This window comes from Cucurbita pepo, chromosome LG18 (genome assembly GCF_002806865.2).
Source record: "Cucurbita pepo subsp. pepo cultivar mu-cu-16 chromosome LG18, ASM280686v2, whole genome shotgun sequence".
NCBI lineage: Eukaryota > Viridiplantae > Streptophyta > Magnoliopsida > Cucurbitales > Cucurbitaceae > Cucurbita > Cucurbita pepo.
Window position 1 is genome coordinate 1,637,600 of NC_036655.1, and position 18,751 is coordinate 1,656,350.

Below are 18,751 nucleotides of genomic sequence, written 5' to 3' on the forward strand. Positions count from 1 at the left end.
GTTCATAGGTACCTTTCAAATCCTAGAGAGAATTGGTGTCGTGGCGTACAGGTTGGTGTTGCCACCCGCTCTCGCTGTTATGCACAATATTTTTCATGTATCCATGTTGAGAATATACACATTATACCCCCCCCAGACAAACACAACATTGAACACGAAGCACTTGCGCTTCGAGAGGACCTATCATACGAAGAAGCCCCAATATGAATTATAGCCTGAGATGTCAAGCGATTGCGAAACATGGAGTTTCCCCTCGACAAAGTCTTGTAGGATAATCACTTGGATAGCGAGGCTACCTGGGAACGTGAGAATGACGTTAGGAAGTCTTATCCTAAACTTTTTCAGGAACAACCAACTTTCGGGGACGAAAGTTCCTAAGGAGGGGAGAATTTGTAACACCCCGAGCCCAATAGGTACAATTTGCTCTATCCTTGTGACTAGCACCTTCTTATCCATTGTGAGTTTCTAGATTTTATTGGAGGACTTAGAGTGTGATTTTCATATCGGTCCAGAAGAAAGAAATGCTCGGAATGCATCAAGGAACTTAGGAAAAAAATAAAATAAAAAAGGATAATGTAATCGAAATTTGGGTCAAAGTTAATCGGGGGCAAAAAGGTAATTTTGCTCTACACATACCACCCTTGAGGGGGGTCTAAACGGACCTAGAAGAAAGGAAAAGAAAAGGGAAAGAAAAGAAAAGAAAATAATAATAAATAATAGAGAGAGAAAGAGAAAGGAAGAGTTAGGGTTTTTTTTAAGAAGAGGAAGAAGAAGGAGGGAGAAATGCCCAAACCCGAATTGAAGCACCCTCAATCTTAGGTCTCCTACTAGACCTAATCAGAGTATCAAGAGGAGTGGTCTGAGCGTTGGATCGTTCGTTTCCGGCAAGAAACGGACAAAAACGCGAGGTAAGTCTACGACCTCTCTTGTTTCAAGATTTCACCATAGATTCCACTGTATTTTTTAAAATAAAGGTTCAAATGTCCCTCAAAAGTAAGTAAGTAGATACGAAATATATAAAATGCTGTTAATCCTGCTGTGGAACGGGCTATTATTGCAAAAATCGGTGAATACAGCCAACTATCATTAAGAATTTCATCTTTGGACCAAAAGCAGGCAAGGGGTGGAATACCACAAAGAGAAAGGGTACCTAATAAAAAAGCATTTTTTGTAATTGGCACATGCTTTGTTAAACCCCCCATAAGAACCATATTCTGACTTTTATCTGGAGAATATCCAACAACCGATTCCATTGAGTGAATAATGGACCCAGATCCTAAAAACAACAAAGCTTTTGAATAAGCATGCGTAATCAAATGAAATAAAGCAGCTCGATAAGACCCTATACCCAAAGCTAACATCATATAACCCAATTGAGACATTGTAGAATAGGCTAAACTTCTCCTAATATCTTTTTGAGCGAGAGAGTTTTAGATGATTTAGACCTTAATAATATAGTTGCAATACTTTAGGTGAGGAGTCTTGCAAGTTTTAAGAGGAAACGCGGCCAAAAATTGCGTCGGAAAACAAAATTGAGAAACTATCCTACTTCGGTAAGAAACTGAATTTTTCTCGTTCTTCGACTCCATTTATTAAGTGTCGTGAGTATAAAAAAAAAATACAATAAAAATATATCTGGATAGGTGGACTTGATATCTTGAATTCTTGTGAAGGAATCGATTTAATTCAAGTTACGGTTTGGAAGATAGAAAAATTCAAAATAAATAGGTTGATATAGAATTTAACCCTGACACGCGTTCGACGGTTGACCCAACCCGACCCGCGCTCGATGAAGCAACTCGACATCGAAAACCTTCCGCCAATCCCTATACGACACGTGTCAAGCCCAAAAAATTCGAGAGTAAGTCTACGTCCGCTGGGGTTTGAAACACGCCTCTGCCCATGCGTTGACCGCGCGTGGAACCCGCACGTAGGGAAATGTGCAGGCGCGTGGGAGTCCCCTGTGAGCACGTGAGTGCCCTATTTTACTGTGAACTAGGTCTCTGTATAGATAAATAGTAATTTTTGGACTCCATACGACTGTAATCAAGCTCGGAAAGGCACGCAACATACTGTAAGTAACCACACAGATTTAGGAAGTAATATTTGTAGGGTGCGCTTGGTTTTGCATGAATGCTAGAGCAAATTATCTTTGGGTGGCTAGATCTAATGATCCTCTCTACAATTAAAAATATGTCTGTTGGACTTGCTGCCTTGATGAGATTTCGTACTCAATGTTGGTATGCTTGCTGGTGTATCTTACTACTGCTTTTATCTGTTCATACTATGTTGTCGGACGGGAGAGTTTGTGTATCTGCGCTTCGAGTGTTGATGAATGTTACAGTCCCGTTGAGCTTGTATGATTGAATGCATTGTTAATCATACATAAACTCCTATTGAATGATTGTGTGAACTTAGACTTATTGTCAATAGGAGATTTCTATATAACATATTTAGAAATTTGTACATCCAAAAAGTTTCAAATAAAGAAATGCGAAAACGAAAACGTTCCCAAAAAAAAAAGTATCACTATATGCATCGTACTTTAAACCATATATAACCCCACATGTTAAGATCATCGGAAAAATAAAAGTTGCATGAGAGAGTATAAAAATATTTGGTAAGCGGTGAGATTACATTTAACATTAATGTATGTATGTACTATCATGCATCGTTACATATAACTTAATGGAGGTCAAACCGATAAAGAAATCTCACCCACAAAAGCGAGTAAGTGATGGGCAACCATCCGTCTATATGTTGCTTGTGAGCATTCACAACAGTACTGGCGCAAAAGGATCCGTCCTTCACTTGCTGATCATTCACAAGTCAAACTCGCTCTCTTGCCTCGTTCGGATTTGATTGTGTCATAGCTCGCGCTAAAGGATCAGTCCTTCACTTGCTGATCATTCGCGANATAGGGAACTATACTAGGGACCTACCTAATTTTATTGTAGAAATTTTGGGGCTCAATGATTGGACCATGCAAACTAGAAATACCTTTTCTTCGATAAAGGAAGAGATTACTCGATCTATTTCCGTATCACTCATGATATATATAATAACTTGGGCACCCGTTTCAAATGCATATCCCATTTTTGCACAGCAGGGTTATGAAAATCCACGAGAAGCAACCGGCCGTATTGTCTGCGCCAACTGCCATTTAGCTAATAAGCCCGTGGATATCGAGGTTCCACAAGCGGTACTTCCTGATACTGTATTTGAAGCAGTTGTTCGAATTCCTTATGATATGCAACTGAAACAAGTTCTTGCGAATGGGAAAAGGGGCGGTTTGAATGTGGGGGCTGTTCTTATTTTACCCGAAGGGTTTGAATTAGCCCCCCCCGATCGTATTTCTCCCGAGATTAAAGAAAAGATGGGCAATCTGTCTTTTCAGAGCTATCGTCCCACTAAAAAAAATATTCTTGTGATAGGGCCCGTTCCTGGTCAGAAATATAGTGAAATCACCTTTCCTATTCTTTCCCCGGACCCTGCGACTAAGAAAGATGTTCACTTCTTAAAATATCCCATATACGTAGGCGGGAACAGGGGAAGGGGTCAGATTTATCCCGACGGGAGTAAGAGTAATAATAATGTTTATAATGCTACAGCAGCAGGTATAGTAAGCAAAATAATACGAAAAGAAAAAGGAGGATATGAAATAACCATAGTGGATGCATCGAATGAGCGTCAAGTGGTTGATATTATCCCTCCAGGACCAGAACTTCTTGTTTCAGAGGGCGAATCTATCAAACTGGATCAACCATTAACGAGTAATCCTAATGTGGGAGGATTTGGTCAGGGAGATGCGGAAATAGTCCTTCAAGATCCATTACGTGTCCAAGGCCTTTTGTTCTTTTTTGGATCTGTTATTTTGGCACAAATCTTTTTAGTTCTTAAAAAGAAACAGTTTGAGAAGGTTCAATTGTCCGAAATGAATTTCTAAATCTGCGTATTTATCAACATCAAGTTCGTAAAAAAAACCAAATTTTTGTTGGCAATTCTCTAATTTAATTATGTATGATCACAAAATTATGAAAAACTTTTTCCTTGTTTTTGTTTATATTCTTTTTCTACCGTATTTCGGGAATGACTTGTACCGCATTACTAGTCATAGTATGGATATTGTGAGGAAGACTATTTTACCTCTTCTTTATTTCTTTGTTTTTTACAATGCAAATAGGAGCGGTATTATTATGTCACTGGTGCCAGATTGAAATGTCATTGAATGTATCCATTTTTATTCTAATAGAATGAAATTTGATTAGATATTAAAAATAAGATAAGTAAATGGAGAATAGAAAAAAAAATGAAGGGAACAAAGGATTCTAGAAGGGATTATTCATCTTCCTAGTCTTTGATACCAGAAAAATTCCTTTTCTTGTTCTTGTGTCGAAATAATAAAATAATTAATAATTCTTGATCCCGTTCGTCAAAGATCCCTATTCTTGGTTTCAATTTTTCCCGGTTTATCAGAACCGTTTTTTGATTTATTACATAAGTAGTGAACAAATTCAATGAATTTATAAATTCTATTTTATATTAAAATAACTAGAGAAAATTCTATTAGTATATTTTACTATATTAAAGGGTTTGTGATATCTGATCGATAGAAATATATTATTGTTATATTGGGATTGTGTCATCCAGAAAGAGGGAATCGAGTGATTCTCTCTTTCTTTTTTTTTCGCTTTGAAAGTATCGACCGATACTATCGCGAAAGAGATGGTCTGAATCAATTTTTTGAAGCAATTCAGAATCAGAAAGAAATAAGTTTTGTGAAACATCGGAAAGATCCATTTTGTCATTTATATGAATAAATTATTCTAATTAGTAAGAGCTCAACGGGACCTACCCCCTCTTTTTTTCTGATTCGAGGGGGATCCTGTTGAGTTCTTACGCTTTCATGTCTACAACTCAGTTCATCCGATTATTACAGAGATGAACCTAATCCAGAATATGAACCATAAAAGAAAATACCGACTAAACCGATCACAGGAATACCAGTTACAGTACCTATTATCCAAAGAGGAATCCTTCCAGTAGTCTCGGCCATTTGTCCCACTTCCCTCCCCATTTCATCAAGTGGTCGTGCTAGAGACAGAAACAGTCATAGATAATTATGAGATGATATCCTTCCGAATGGGATAAGATAATTCGTACTATTATTTAGTATTTTCTTTTATTTAATTGAAGAAATAATTGGAAAATAAAACAGCAAGTACAAAAATGAGTAATAACCCCCAGTAAAGACTGGTACGATTCAATTCAACATTTTGTTCGTTCGGATTTGATTGTGTCATAGCTCTATAATTCGGATTAGGTTTATCGTTGGATGAACTGCATTGCTGATATTGACCCTAAAAAAGAAACGGTAGGTACAGCTAGTCCGTGAACAGCCAACCATCGCACTGTAAAAATAGGATAAGTTTTATCGATAGTCATTTGTTCCTCCTAAAAAGATCGACTAAATTCATCGAGTTGTTCCAAAGAATCAAAACGGCCAGTTATTAATGGAATTCCTTGTCGGCTCTCTGTAAAATACTCATTTGGACGAGGGCTTCCAAAAACATCGTAAGCTAAACCCGTGCTGACGAATAACCAACCTGCAATGAATAGAGAAGGTATAGTAATGCTATGAATGACCCAGTATCGAATTACTCGCTTGAGTCGAACGAAATCACTCTTTTTGTTTGGAGGATCATTCGTTCTTCACTCTCTTGTTGCTATTACCCGCAAGGAGCACAACAACCAACCAAGGTGCATATTATCATATAGAATAGAAACAAGCGAAGCATAGCGATTCATACTACCGAACAAGTTTCGGTAACCGGCAGGCAATAGAGTCAATCCGCCAATAGCCGCAAGCAAGCGTAGCGAATCACATAGATAAGCCCCTACCTACCGATATCAATGAACTTCTATAAAATGGTTTCATGAGATTTAGCCAATTCTTAAATAATTTTGTGAATATAAACCATATATCTATTGAATATTGGAGGTTTGTCGGTCAACAAAACACGACAATATCAAAGAAATACTTTATAATGAAATAAATAAATTACATTACAAAAATGAAAGAGGATAAAAGAGTTTAAGAATTCCTCTCACGAACGTTATTTAAATAAATTATTCATTCTATCCTCAATAATCAACGTGCCGGCACATTGATGTGAAGCTTATCTGCAAAAGAAGTACAAAAATAAAATTAATACAAACTTATTGGAAATAATTTTTTAAACTATTGAAAGAGATCGAAAAATGTACCAGCAACTTCTTTTTTGCCACAATTTGTCTCACACTCGGTATGACACGAAGCTTGGTTATTACATCCCTTGCTGCACGTTTCAACACACGACTTGAATTTTTCTTTCACACCGTCCAAGTTACCGAAAAACGACTTGAAATTTTCTTCCATTTCGGCTGTATTGTCAGCCGTGGAGAATTGTAGTACGGATACCACCACAACACATACTAAAAACACCACGATCATCTTCTTAGCCATTATATTCTTAATTTTTTCTCGACTTATCGAGCAATTTTCAACCTTTTTGTACGTTTTATAAATTTTTTTTGGATGATTGTTTGAAAAAGAGAAGGAATTTATAGGGATATTATTTGTTAAATTTAGAGCGTAAAATAAGTTCCTACTTTTTCTCTGTGGAATAAGGAGAAATAGTCTTACTATCTTAAAATGTTCGCAAGGTCATAATGGTAAAATCACTGTGACTTCGTGAATATTTCAAAAGATAAATATATCGTGGATAACGAAATGGAACCAAAATTAATTTTTTATTTTCACAAAGAAGATTTTAATTACATTTAAAAAGTCGAAAGGTAGAGATTCAAGTCAATCGATTCATATTCAGCGCACCATGTACACGTCACGATGGTAGAATGTCACGACCTTAGTTTCGAGTTTGCACAAAATTAACTCGATGGTGTAAAAAGACATTTTCATAACTAGTTCAAATACAAAATAAGAAACATACACAAAATATTTAAAACAAAACAGGGCTGGAATGATAGGTAAGGCTTGTCATGGCATCTGCTCGAGAGTCCGCTCCTTTACCTCCACTAATTCCTAGTTACCTAAAAAACATGAAAAATATGGAGCGAGTAGAAAGACTCGATAAATAGCCTACTTGTAGGCTCTTAATCGTGTCCTTAAGGTATGGTCGGGTACCTTAGGCATGGGTACTTTGTGGCATGAGTGACACGACTTGATTCCTGAATCCTCTGAAGCACAAACCATGACTCGTAGAAAAATATGGAGGCTACGTGGTTGATCTAGGGCTCTCATTCTAAAGTTTGCTTTCATCCTCGACCAGCTCCTAGTTACCTGAAAAAATATGAAAAACATGGAATGAGTATAAAAACTCAGTAAATAACCTACTTGTAGGCTCTTAACCGTGTTCTTATGTTAAGGTACTACAACTTCTTGAGTAACTAGGGACCTGACACACATAGCTTAGCTTGGTTCATGACATGTGGTCGACTTTGAAGCTACCCCTTAAAGTGGCTCTTAGATCACTCCACGTGCAAGACCAATATAGTCACATGATTGGTGCAAAACATGATCATGAGATCCTACTAGATACATGATGCAAGGCATCTCAATTGGGTGAGGAAAACATGAGGCCCATCATAATATCGTGTAGGATGTCACGGTCGTACATTTTCAATCGTGGGTGTCGTAATCGTGACATGCTCACGACAAGCCAAAAAATCCAAGCTCCATATAAATTTTGTGCGTTTCTATCGTGTAGGATGTCACGGTCGTACATTTTCAAGCTCCATATAAATCTCTCTCCACACGACCCACACATGCATGACAGTTCGCACCCCCCTCGACCCATCATAGTCAAGCTAGTCATCCCTAACTAGACATCCAGAGGTCGGCAAACTCTCGAATGCCTTGCATCATCACATCGTATACTCGGCTGTACTCATCATCATAAATAAGAAAGTAACCGATATATATGACCTAATAATATGCATGACATCTCTATAATTTTCATCTTAAATTATTCTTATCACACAATCAAATAGAATCAAATAAGTTATTTAACAACCAAAACTAAAATAAGTTATTTAACAACCAAAACTAAATAACACGGATAGGGAACAAATATATACATTTAAGGTCGCAACTAAATAATACCATTTCAAGAATTAAAGGTCAAAGTACTTGAAATGCTCAACAACTTATGAGCAATTGACAAACGGCTTGAAGATGAAGAGCGCTGTTTGGCCCAGAGGTCCAACACATTGTTAACATTCTGGCACAGCTACTCAATTTCAATGAGGAAAAGCTGCAGACACCAATACATCCATTCAACATCCTTCATATTCATATGAATCACTTTCATTTCAATTTCTAAGCATAATCAATTCCAGAAAACCAGAGAAGTGGTAGCAAACAAAAAAAATGAAGGACGAGAATGATAACTGGAGAGGTAGATGCAAGAGTATCTATCAATTATAGGCCTAGCACCTTGCTTCTTCATAGACTCCAGCCCGCCACCATTCGAAGAGGCGAAATATTTTAGAAAGCATCAGCGAGTTAGGAAGTAAGAATAGAGTGGCTACTCTAAACCTGCAAATTAGTCATCTAAAATGGTGAACAGATAATTATTAAGTCACCGAAAATAAGGATTCTCATTTCATCAATGCAAGCAAGCTTCCACCGTTTGTACAGTCTTGACAGATAATATCAACGCATCTACTAGTGTACTTGAAATTGGTACAAATCGAGAAGGCGATACCGACTATTCAACTGCACGTACATGTCAATGCCGCCCACCATAGAAGATCGATCTGATTCCATGTCGTCAATGATGCCTATGGCGATCTTTATCACGTGAAGAATAAGATGAGCCATGGTAATCCCGATCTGAAAAGGAGCAAAAGGTTGCCGTCATATTCATATTAAAGACCACAGAGACTAGAGGAACCAAGTATCTTTTCTTTTCTTTCACTCTTACTCACAGCAGTAAATTTAGCTTAAACGTGGAAAGAAGAGAAGTAGGAGGAAGCTCCCTAACTATGTGTCAGGGAAAAACAAAACACAGACCAATACCTCGCGATGAGTGACGTCTCGATTTTTCCAAGTGTCCTCCTGCGATTATTATTGCAAATATTATTATTCAAATTCAACTTCGTGCATTCTATTGTCTCAAAGTGCAGGAAATAATCATATTCAGAAGTTAACCTAATTCCTTGCTCCTATCATTTGAGCGATGAGCTCGATCCTTGACTTTGTCTCTGTCTGCATCCTCCCTCTCACGTTCCCTGTCAGAATCTCGACCTCTATCCCGATCTCGAGACTTGGTTCTGTCTCTCTCCCTCGCTCTTTCCCTATCCCTGTCCCTTTCTCTCTCCTTGTTCCTTTCACCAGTCTCAGCCCTGCGATCGGATTTTGATTTTGGCAAAACTTCCTCCCTAGTAGTCGCTTCAAGCAGAATGCTCTTGGATTCGTCATCACTCTTCTTAGATTCCTTGAGCTTGTTTAAGGCTAATTTAAGCAACTCATCTTTGGACCCACCTGATTCGTGATTATTTCCTGAGGTGGCTTTTACAGCGTCATCGTTGGCTGTTGGGCTGCTTTGTGGAACTTCCTAAAAAATGAAGGATGTGAAATTCAACTTATGCAGCTACTAAAAGATCAGGCAAAACTAGGCAGAACAGTTTTTTCTNTTTTTTTTTTTTTTTTTTTTTTTTTTTTTTTTTTTTTTTTTTTTGGGGTGAAGAAACAATAAAAAAGTATAAATATATATATAATAAGCATAGCAAAAAAATTAAAACACCTTGGTCACGGGAAGAGATTGTGAATCCCATGACTTGTTAGAAAATGTAAATGAGTCTCCATCCTTGCAGACTGGAATATATTGTGCCTTAGGAAGGGTATACAAGTGTGCCAAAACTCGACAGACTTCATCAATTCCCGACTTGTCTGCATCAAATGCCTTCCACCAAGGTGGATTTTCAGGAAGAGGTACTTGAAATCTACGAGCAGCAGCATATACAACCCCACAAGCCACAACCTCGCTCTTGAATCGAACGCACAAGGTTGTACGCAAACTGTTCCATATAATAAAAAATTAAATTAACAAATTTTCTCATAGGATATATAAAATATCTACATAAATTCTAAACATTTTATTGCCAGTTTTATCCTGGTTAACACCGTCAGGTACATGAGGTACACGTATGCCATATTCCCAAAGCTAGGTTATTTCCATTAACGCTTAAATGGACCATATAAACACACAAAAAACGGATAGAAGCAAGCCAAATAAAACTAAATTAGGTGTCACACCTCGCTTCACAGCTAGGATAAGAATATTTTAACTTTTTTTCTCAGTTGACTCAGATGAAACTCAAGCTTCTTTCACACAAATGCAAGCACGAGAGAGACTTTAAGGGAGCCCAAAGGTTCGTTGACACAAATATACAAATGCCAAGTCTAATTCAGTCCAATCTCTTAAGTCTTACTATTCTAAAAGGCTCCCACACAAATGACCAAACTCCAGCCAAGTAGCTCATAGTCTATCAAACGCCCTATTTTCCATCTTGGTGGTGTTTTTATAGCCTTGCCTTGATTATTAGAAACTGAAAGGGTTTTTTGTAATATTTCTTTCTGGGAAGGGGTTTCACTATGCCTTGCTCTTAGGTTTCCTTTTGTGGGTATGAATATATGTTTCTCTGTTTTATATTTAAAAAACAAAATAATACTCAATGAAAACAAGTTTAACTATTGAGGTTAAAAGCAAAGTTGGCCAGTAGATTAGAAGTAAATTCAAACACCATGACCACACGCAAGACCTCCTAAGAATTTCGGCAACAAGGTCCTTGAACTTTTTTTTTATGCCTAACAAATCCCTAAACTTTAATAATATCTAAAAGTCCCTACACTTTTTTTTTTGGTTAAGTTTCTAATACACTTTTTTTTGTTAAGTTTCTAATAGGTCCGTAACATATTCAAAAAAAATTAATTGATGTATTAGATATAAAATTGAATTTTATGATTATAGTTCGTTGTGGGTCTCATTTTTCTCCCTTGGCATCATCACATTGTCGGCGAAGCACCCATGCCAAATGACGCACTGAATGATTGCTCGTGCTCGCATGACTAGATCCCTCCATGATGCGATTTAAGCGCAGACCAAACTTTACAAATGAAGTCCTCTCCTTCGACTGCGACACTCTGCCAACATGCAAAAACCTCTGACATTAACCTTTGTGTGACGACGATGGGCCCTTTGTGAGTTGTTGCTCAGTGAAATCGCATTGTTCCGGCGTGTGGCTCAGTTCCCCCTCTCTCACATTATTCAAGGGTAAAAGTTTCTCGGGATAAAGCACTAACTTCTAAAAAATAGTGATTATGGTCATTAATTTAGTAGATACAGTTGTAAAAAGGGTGAATGGTTGAATATGTACCTAAGATCGCCCTTAAATGGGAACCACAAGTCCTTCTAGAAGACCATTATTGGAAAAATAGAAAGAAGGTTGTCAACTTGGTCATCATGTTACACTTCTAAATTACACTTCTAAAGGCAAAAGGCTTGTCCTAATACAAGCCAAATTGTCCAACCTACCCACTTACAACATGTCTCTATTTGAAATGTCACAAAAAGTAGCTACAAAAATAGAAAGGTTATTCTATTCCTAAACTATTTGTGGAAAGATGGACAACATCTCGTCAAATGAAATACCATAAGCCTCCTGGTAGAAAAGGGAGGACTTGGTCTACATTCAATAAAGGAGAAGAACAAAGCTTGTCTCGCCAAATGGATATGGAGATATTATCACAAAGACAACGCCTTGTGGAGAAATCTTATGAAGGCTAAAGACCCCTCCACCTTCTGCAAAGTGCCAAGGAAGTATATAAAAAAGCACCAAAACCTCATCACCAACCACATTTGCCATAGGGTGGGTGATCGAGGAAGCGCATCTTTCAGGACTAACCCTTTGATTGGCAATACCAATCTAGCCTTGCAATGTCCTCTTTTGTATAGACTCTCACATAGCAAAATGATCACGATCAAAGAAACGTGGAAAGATGCTAACAAATTCTAGACCCTGAAGCTTGCTAGGAACCTAAAGAATAAAGAAGCTGCATAATGGGCTGAATTAAAGCCTTGATCTTGCCCGAATTGTATTGTCTAAAGAAGCAAACTCATTGAAATGGCTTCCTAACATTAACCGGGTCTTCCCTACAAAAAATTTTATGATTGACATAGGAGAAAAGGTAGAAGCAATAAACCTCACACCAGCCAAGACAAAATGAAAAGGAAATCACCCCAAAAAGGTGAAATTTTTCCAATGGGAAATAGTGCATAAAGCCATTAGCACAAGTAAAAATCTACAAAAACAAAATGCTCCACATAACTCTATTTCCAAGTTGGTGCTCAATATGCAAGAAAGACAATGAATCACAAAACTACTTATTTATGAAGGGAACACGCTCATAATTTGCGGATAAGAATTCTTAATGTCTTTGGATGGCATCTCACTTTTCCTAAGGAGGTCAAAGAGTTATTGGACGTAGCCTTCAACATACCACCCCTTCAAGAGTGCAAATGCCCAGCTATGGAAAAACCTCATTATAGCTTTTTATAAAAAAACTATATGGAAAGAAAGAAATCAAGGAGCATTCAAACCCTATATCTTGGTATAAAGTGTCTGATACTTTTGCTTCCTATAGTCGTACCTCCCCCATTGTAAATTGGGAAGGTACTTTGAATCGTCATGGATACCACGTCCTTTACGTAAATTTCAAACCTCTATGGAAGTGTCTCTTATAAAAAATGAATTTTATGCTTAAACTTTCTATTTTGTTGACTAGGAGGTCTGTGAAATTTAAGAAATGATGAATAAGTCAATGACCTATTAGACACAAAATTAGAATTGTTAAACACAAAATTAAAAGTTTAAAAACTTATTAGACATTTTTGAAGTTAAGGACCTAAATAGAAACAACTAAAAAGTTGAAGAACTAAACTTGTAACTTATATTTCAATTCACAAAATAACAATCTCCCAATATAATGTATCCATGTAGAGATGCAATGCATACATGCACACAACACATGCAAAATAAACAAGGCAGCCATTACGACATAATCTAAATTTCCAATCAATTTCGATGATTTAGCTCTATGTTCTTAAAAATAACCATTTTAACATGGGCTACTTTTATTTCCTTGTCAATTACTGATCCTAGTTATAAAGAGAATTTTTTAAAACAGAAAACCTGAATTGAAGTGACTTCAAATATTGACAAACTCTACAATAGGATTAATTGTGTTAACTAACTCGAAAGCAATTGAATGAAAATTAACATGGAAATGAAACTTTTGATTAACTTCTGACTATTATTATACCTGTCGTTGGCTAGATTCCAAGCTTCTTGCCTCAGTTCTGGAGGTGTTCCAAGGGTTGCAAGGTAGTTAGATATGAATTTATGCGGATGTTCAACGTGACAAATGAAACCCATCTCTTTCAATATATGCCTCTCAGTTCTGCTCAACTCCATCTTCAAGTCTGCGTATTTCTGTATGAAACAAAACAAAATAATTAAAATGTTGAATAACATTATAAAATAAATAAAAAAACTAGGAGGTTAGTTAAGTGAAAATTTTAAAAAGTACTAGCCAAGAAGAGGACAGAATCAATAATATGTGAATATAATAGCAAAGCTAGATTCCAGATGATTTTATAGGACAAAAAAAAAACAATGATTTCAAACCTTTTTTTTTTTTTACTTTTTTGTGCAATGAACGACGAACACTTCGATTAAAAAAGAAGAAAATACTGATCCTAAGATTCAAAAATGGAAACTGAGGATAAAAAGATCAAATTGAGACCTTGAGAGTAGGGTCCAAGAACTCTATCGATAAGTTCTCTCTCCTACATTCCATTCTGTGAAAAACAATAATTACTTGTCTGGCTTTCCTAGGGTTTTCCTCCAACTTTGAAGCAAGCCACACACAACTAGAAGCAACTTTCTGCAAGAAAGTATCATAAAACAATAAAGCATCACATCAGAATTTTTTTTTATATGAAACATATCATAAGAATTAAAAATAACTTTAAAAGAAAAAGGAATCAAAATGTACAACCTTGACTTCTTTAATGAGCTCTTTAATGAGCTCAATACAACAACTTAAGTGTAAGCAGATGTGAAGTCTTCTGAAAAATGGAAGACCATAAACAAGCACAAAAAAAATCATTTGTTTTGGATGATCAACCAATTCTTAAAAGAATGGACGGTTTAGAGAGAGGGGAAGAGAGATCTAAGAAGGCAGGAGTCAAACGAATATAGAAAAGACATCTAGCAGGTCATAATAGACAAATGGAGAAAAACAAATAATTAGAAGAGACTAGTCCAAGTAGAATTTAAATAGTATTTTCTTTTCATTCCATTAAATAAGTTTTCTTCTTTGGGGCGTTGAATTCAATTAAGAAAGTAGAACTTAACTAGCCCAATTTTTTTTATATATATACAAACACATAAAAATTAATAATTGAAACAAAATAACCTTGACATGGAAGCGGGCAAATGATTTCTTGCAATAGAATCGATGGAACAGAACTTGTCCAGTAGCCATGACTGCCTGAGGCCTGAAAGAAGCAATGTTTTAAAAAATGTAATACTACTCAAGTAGTATATACACACACTTGTTCCCATGCCATAAAGAAAAACCATGAAATAGTTTAATGCATGACATTACAATTTAAGCAATATGCCAGCTTCCTGGATGAGATCACAACCGTAGATTCTCAGGGTGGTTTCAGTGACTTCATCAATCCCATCCTTTCTCGAAGGTGAGTCCTTCAACTGCTCATCACTTAGATAAAATGTGTCGATGGCCGTGTAAATCATCGAACCTGTGGATTAAGGAAAAAACTAGCTGACATCACGACAACCTCTCAAATAGAAATCACCAGGTACAATTGATGGAAACCAATTTGTTTCTAGTTTAGTTTTCATAATTAAGCCTTTAATCTCAAGTCCTCCCGAATCCTCTCAAATATGAAATAACAATAATAATAATAAGCAACAACCAGCTTTCCAAAATAAACAAGAAAAAAAATGGAACAACCATGAGAGATTGAGGTGCGAAATTCAAGAAACAAGCTAATATTAAGATCTATCCAAATTAAAAGTCCCAAAGATGCATATACAAGAATCAATCCAATTAACATTTTCAAATGTAAAAACTTAAATTCCATAAGTGCGCAGCAAACACAATNAAAAAAAAAAAAAAAAAAAAAAAAAAAAAAAAAAAAAAAAAAAAAAAAAAAAAAAAGAGAAAAAACTACATAATACTGATTACCAAAAGGTGGCGAAAAAACCATCGGATCTCAGTCACCTAATTCCTTGCTGCATAACTACAAGAGAGAAAGAGATGGCTTCGTGTTTTCATTTACTTCATACATAGTGAGAATGATTGAGGGGAGATGAACTTATAGGGTATACAGTGTTAAGGCTTGCCTAAAGTGTTGTTGACCCAAGGACTCAATTCCCAAAGAAAGAATTTAATCTATTTTGGGTATTGGTCTTTCCATATAGAATCATATAATGAGTGTGTTGAATCACATCTAGAGCCCATATCAAGGAGTAAAAGATGTGGTAGGAAAAAACCTTGGTCCTTTTAGCTTCAAGCACCAACGATTATCTGAATGAGAGAGAAGAGTGTTTGAAAGTAAGTGTGTGAGGACAGCCCATTCCAAAATATCAACCTCTTTAAGGTTTCTTCACAGAAACAAATCCCAATAGCCATCCTCTGCCTGCCGTAGACAAAAATTTGAGGCATGTTTATTCAGAGAAGGGGAAAACAGGAAGACGGGAACTTCTAGCAGCAACCAATCAGCAAAAAAGATGTAAAATGTCCATTTCCCACTCGCAGCTCATGTGATCATATATTAGGTCTTGATGGTTTAAAATATTTCTCCAAGGGTCCTGGACACTGGCTAGGGATCTCCTTCCAAGTTTCAAATTCCATCAGAGAGGCTCGCAGATGGCATCAATTATCTTCCTGCCAACAGCATCTTTTATCTTCTGATAACGTTATTCCATATGGCTAAAAGGACCTCTTTCTCTTCATGCTGCAAGTATCAAGGCCACCTTACTTATGAGGGAGGAGAACATTTTCCCATTTGGCAAGGTGAAAACTATCGCTATTTAAATTTCCTTTCAAAAGATATGTTCTTCCAAGTTCCGCATTATCTTATATGGAAGTATCTTCCCTAGGCAATGAAGAATGTGTTCAGTTGAGCCGAAGATGAATGAGGCGCAATCACAGTCAAGGCTGTGTCTTTTGACTCTTCATATGAGTAGAAGATGAATGTGGGGAAATCGCACTAAAGTTTTATAAGAGTTAGATGGGTCTTCAAGACTATGGGCAGGGTGGTTGGGAGGGTTCTTTATATCAGAATAGCTTCGGCAGTAGGTGGTTGAGTATTAGGCTATAAAAAGAACTCCAGCCCTTACTTTCATCACCAGTTGGTATCAAAAGCTTGCTGGATCCCCACTGTTGTCAAGCTTGGATCTCTTCTTTATCCATAAGGTCTAGTCATCAAACATTAATTCTTTAAAGAAATTTTCGTTGAAGGGAGCAGAGAAAGTTATAGATGACATCTGCAATCCATTTTAACAATGACCAATGGATTGAAATGAAAGAAGGACTGGTCTTTAGTGGTATCTCTATCAATAATTTTCGTGTTGTCTCCTTGCATTGGTACTTTTCACCGTATAAAACTACGTCCTGGATACTAAGCAACTCACAATGTGGAGTATTGGCCCTTACTATTTATACCTTAGGCCCTCATACTTAACTCCTCAAAATGTAAAATAATGCTTCTTCCCTTTCTCAGCTAAGACATCAAGTTTTTGACATAATCAATAACGCATACTCAGATACATATTTCCCAAACAAATTTTCAGCATGCTTTCTGGACAAGAGTAAACAACACTCAGCATTCATTTAGCTAAGAAATCCAGCATACATCACATTAATCTCTAAAATCAACAATAGCAAACACAACTAACTATTTCAGAACATTCAAACAATCAAAGGCATCAAATAAGCAGAGAACAAAATCGTACAGTGTATGACCCACTAACCTTAATCCTTTCACGAACTAAGATTCTACTGATCCAAAGTTCTGCCGCAGCCTAATTCAATTCAAGAGCATGATTTCCAAGAATTAACAACTAAATAAACAAATTTCTAAAGTAGACCAACCCAGTCAACCCTAATAAGTGAATAATAAAGATTTTACCGCTAAAACCGAGTGAGTCTTGGCTAGTTTGTGCACAAACCTGACGAGGTTGGAAGCTGCGTTAGCTCTAAGTGCAGGTCACCAGAAGGACAGATTCGCAAGAGAGAGAGATTGCCAAGGGGAGTTTGCACGCGTCAGAGAAATTGCGCAAGAGGTGGTCGTGCCGCCACTTTGCACACCGGAGTAGGTTGCGCTGCCGTGTCGTGGATCTTGACGGAAGAGCCGCGCCGCTAAACTGCTACCAACGGCGGGGAGAGGGGCACGCCGGTGTCGGAGAGGATGAATGCGGGATTAAAGGTGGGATAGACGCGTTCAAGGGAAGAGGAAATCGGTTTTTTGAGTAAATGACCGACAATTCGGCGTATTACCTAAAATACCCTTATTCTTTAGCAAATTTACAAAACTAACATGTTTTCTTTAATTTTTTTTTTTTTTTTTTTTTTTTTTTTTTACGAGAAACAAAGCTTTTATTGACCTCCAAAAGCTAACAATATATCAATTTTTGTATAATAAAATTTAAAAAGTATTTAGAATTTTTTTTATGTTTATTAATTTAAAAATATTTATAAATCATTAATTTTTTTATTTTGTATCCAACAAATTCACATAGAATAAATTTTTTAAATAATTATTAATTTATTAGAGAATAAAATTTTCTATTTAATAAAAGTTTACTAAATGCAATAGAGAGAGTATTCTTTGATTATAAACTCATGATCATCCCCTAAATTAGCCCATGTGGGCGCCCCCTTAATTGAGGCTCGACTTCTTTTTGTTTTGGAGTCTTAATCATTTTTTTACTATGCCTTCGAGGCGGGAGGTTCGACTCCTTTTTCTTTTGGAGTTCTTTGTTCGACATTTGAGAATTCTATTGACATGGCTAAGTTTAGGGCATGAGTCTGATCCATGTTAGATGAACACGACTCTCCACAGTGGTATGATATTGTCCACTTTGAGCATAAGCTCTCATGGCTTTGCTTGAGCTTATGCTTTGGGCTTCCCTAAAAAGTCTTGTCACACTGGAGATAATATTCTTTGATTATAAACTCATGATCATTCCCTAAATTAGCGGATGTGGGACTTTCATCTAACGGCCATAATCTTTTATCCTCAATTTTTTCATGGGATATTTATTTAGAGTACGGGTATTTAGAAAATTTGATGACATCTTGTTTGGATATGCAATGGAGATTGCATAATTAGTCTCTGCCTTCAAAACTGTCTATGAGACAATTGTAGGATTATGGAAGAGTAGTAAAGTTAGTTTAGAACACTCCCGTGATTGAGGTTACTGTGTACTGAGGTGAAATAGTATTAATTAGATAGTTCTAAGTGACATTTGAGAGTCAAGTAGATTCTAGTCATGAATTGGATAAGTCTCATCGTAGTGGAAGAGTTATGAGATGACTCAATCTATACAAGGACTTAATTGAAGTCAAGTTGTCATGCTAGATGACAAA

General features: G+C 36.6%; 1 protein-coding gene across 7 annotated transcripts; it reads right to left on the minus strand.

Moving 5' to 3' along the window:
- Nucleotides 1-6,944: 6,944 nt before the first annotated feature.
- On the minus strand, nucleotides 6,945-17,715 carry LOC111780018 (cyclin-L1-1). 7 transcript variants are annotated; one of them, XR_002812787.1, is made up of 13 exons: nucleotides 17,332-17,613; nucleotides 17,134-17,184; nucleotides 14,738-14,894; nucleotides 14,546-14,627; nucleotides 13,871-14,011; nucleotides 13,388-13,557; nucleotides 9,810-10,083; nucleotides 9,215-9,620; nucleotides 9,083-9,121; nucleotides 8,790-8,896; nucleotides 8,498-8,599; nucleotides 8,165-8,315; nucleotides 6,945-7,342 (listed from the first exon to the last, which is right to left on the minus strand). XR_002812787.1 is itself a non-coding variant. In XM_023660267.1 (11 exons), the coding sequence occupies exons 3-10, from the start codon at nucleotides 14,887-14,889 to the stop codon at nucleotides 8,835-8,837; spliced, it is 1,326 nt and encodes a 441-aa protein (XP_023516035.1). In that variant the 5' UTR covers nucleotides 14,890-14,894; nucleotides 17,134-17,184; nucleotides 17,332-17,613; the 3' UTR covers nucleotides 8,047-8,315; nucleotides 8,790-8,834. The 7 variants fall into 7 exon arrangements, 4 of the variants coding, with proteins under 4 accessions (XP_023516035.1, XP_023516034.1, XP_023516033.1 ...); XR_002812786.1 differs by lacking the exon at nucleotides 6,945-7,342 and having other exon boundaries at nucleotides 8,047-8,315; XR_002812788.1 differs by lacking the exon at nucleotides 6,945-7,342 and having other exon boundaries at nucleotides 8,047-8,315; nucleotides 8,453-8,599.
- Between the last annotated feature and the right edge of the window lie 1,036 nt (nucleotides 17,716-18,751).

What these genes read in the sequence shown, in the direction of transcription:
- LOC111780018 (XM_023660267.1), bottom strand. Translation starts at nt 14,889, where the DNA reads ATGATTTACACGGCCATCGACACATTTTATCTAAGTGATGAGCAGTTG. An exon ending in TCTTGGACCCTACTCTCAAG is followed by an intron (nt 13,558 to 13,870) that starts GTCTCAATTTGA and finishes TGTTTCATACAG; the next exon opens with AAATACGCAGACTTGAAGAT. An exon ending in TGATAGGAGCAAGGAATTAG is followed by an intron (nt 9,122 to 9,214) that starts GTTAACTTCTGA and finishes TAATAATCGCAG; the next exon opens with GAGGACACTTGGAAAAATCG.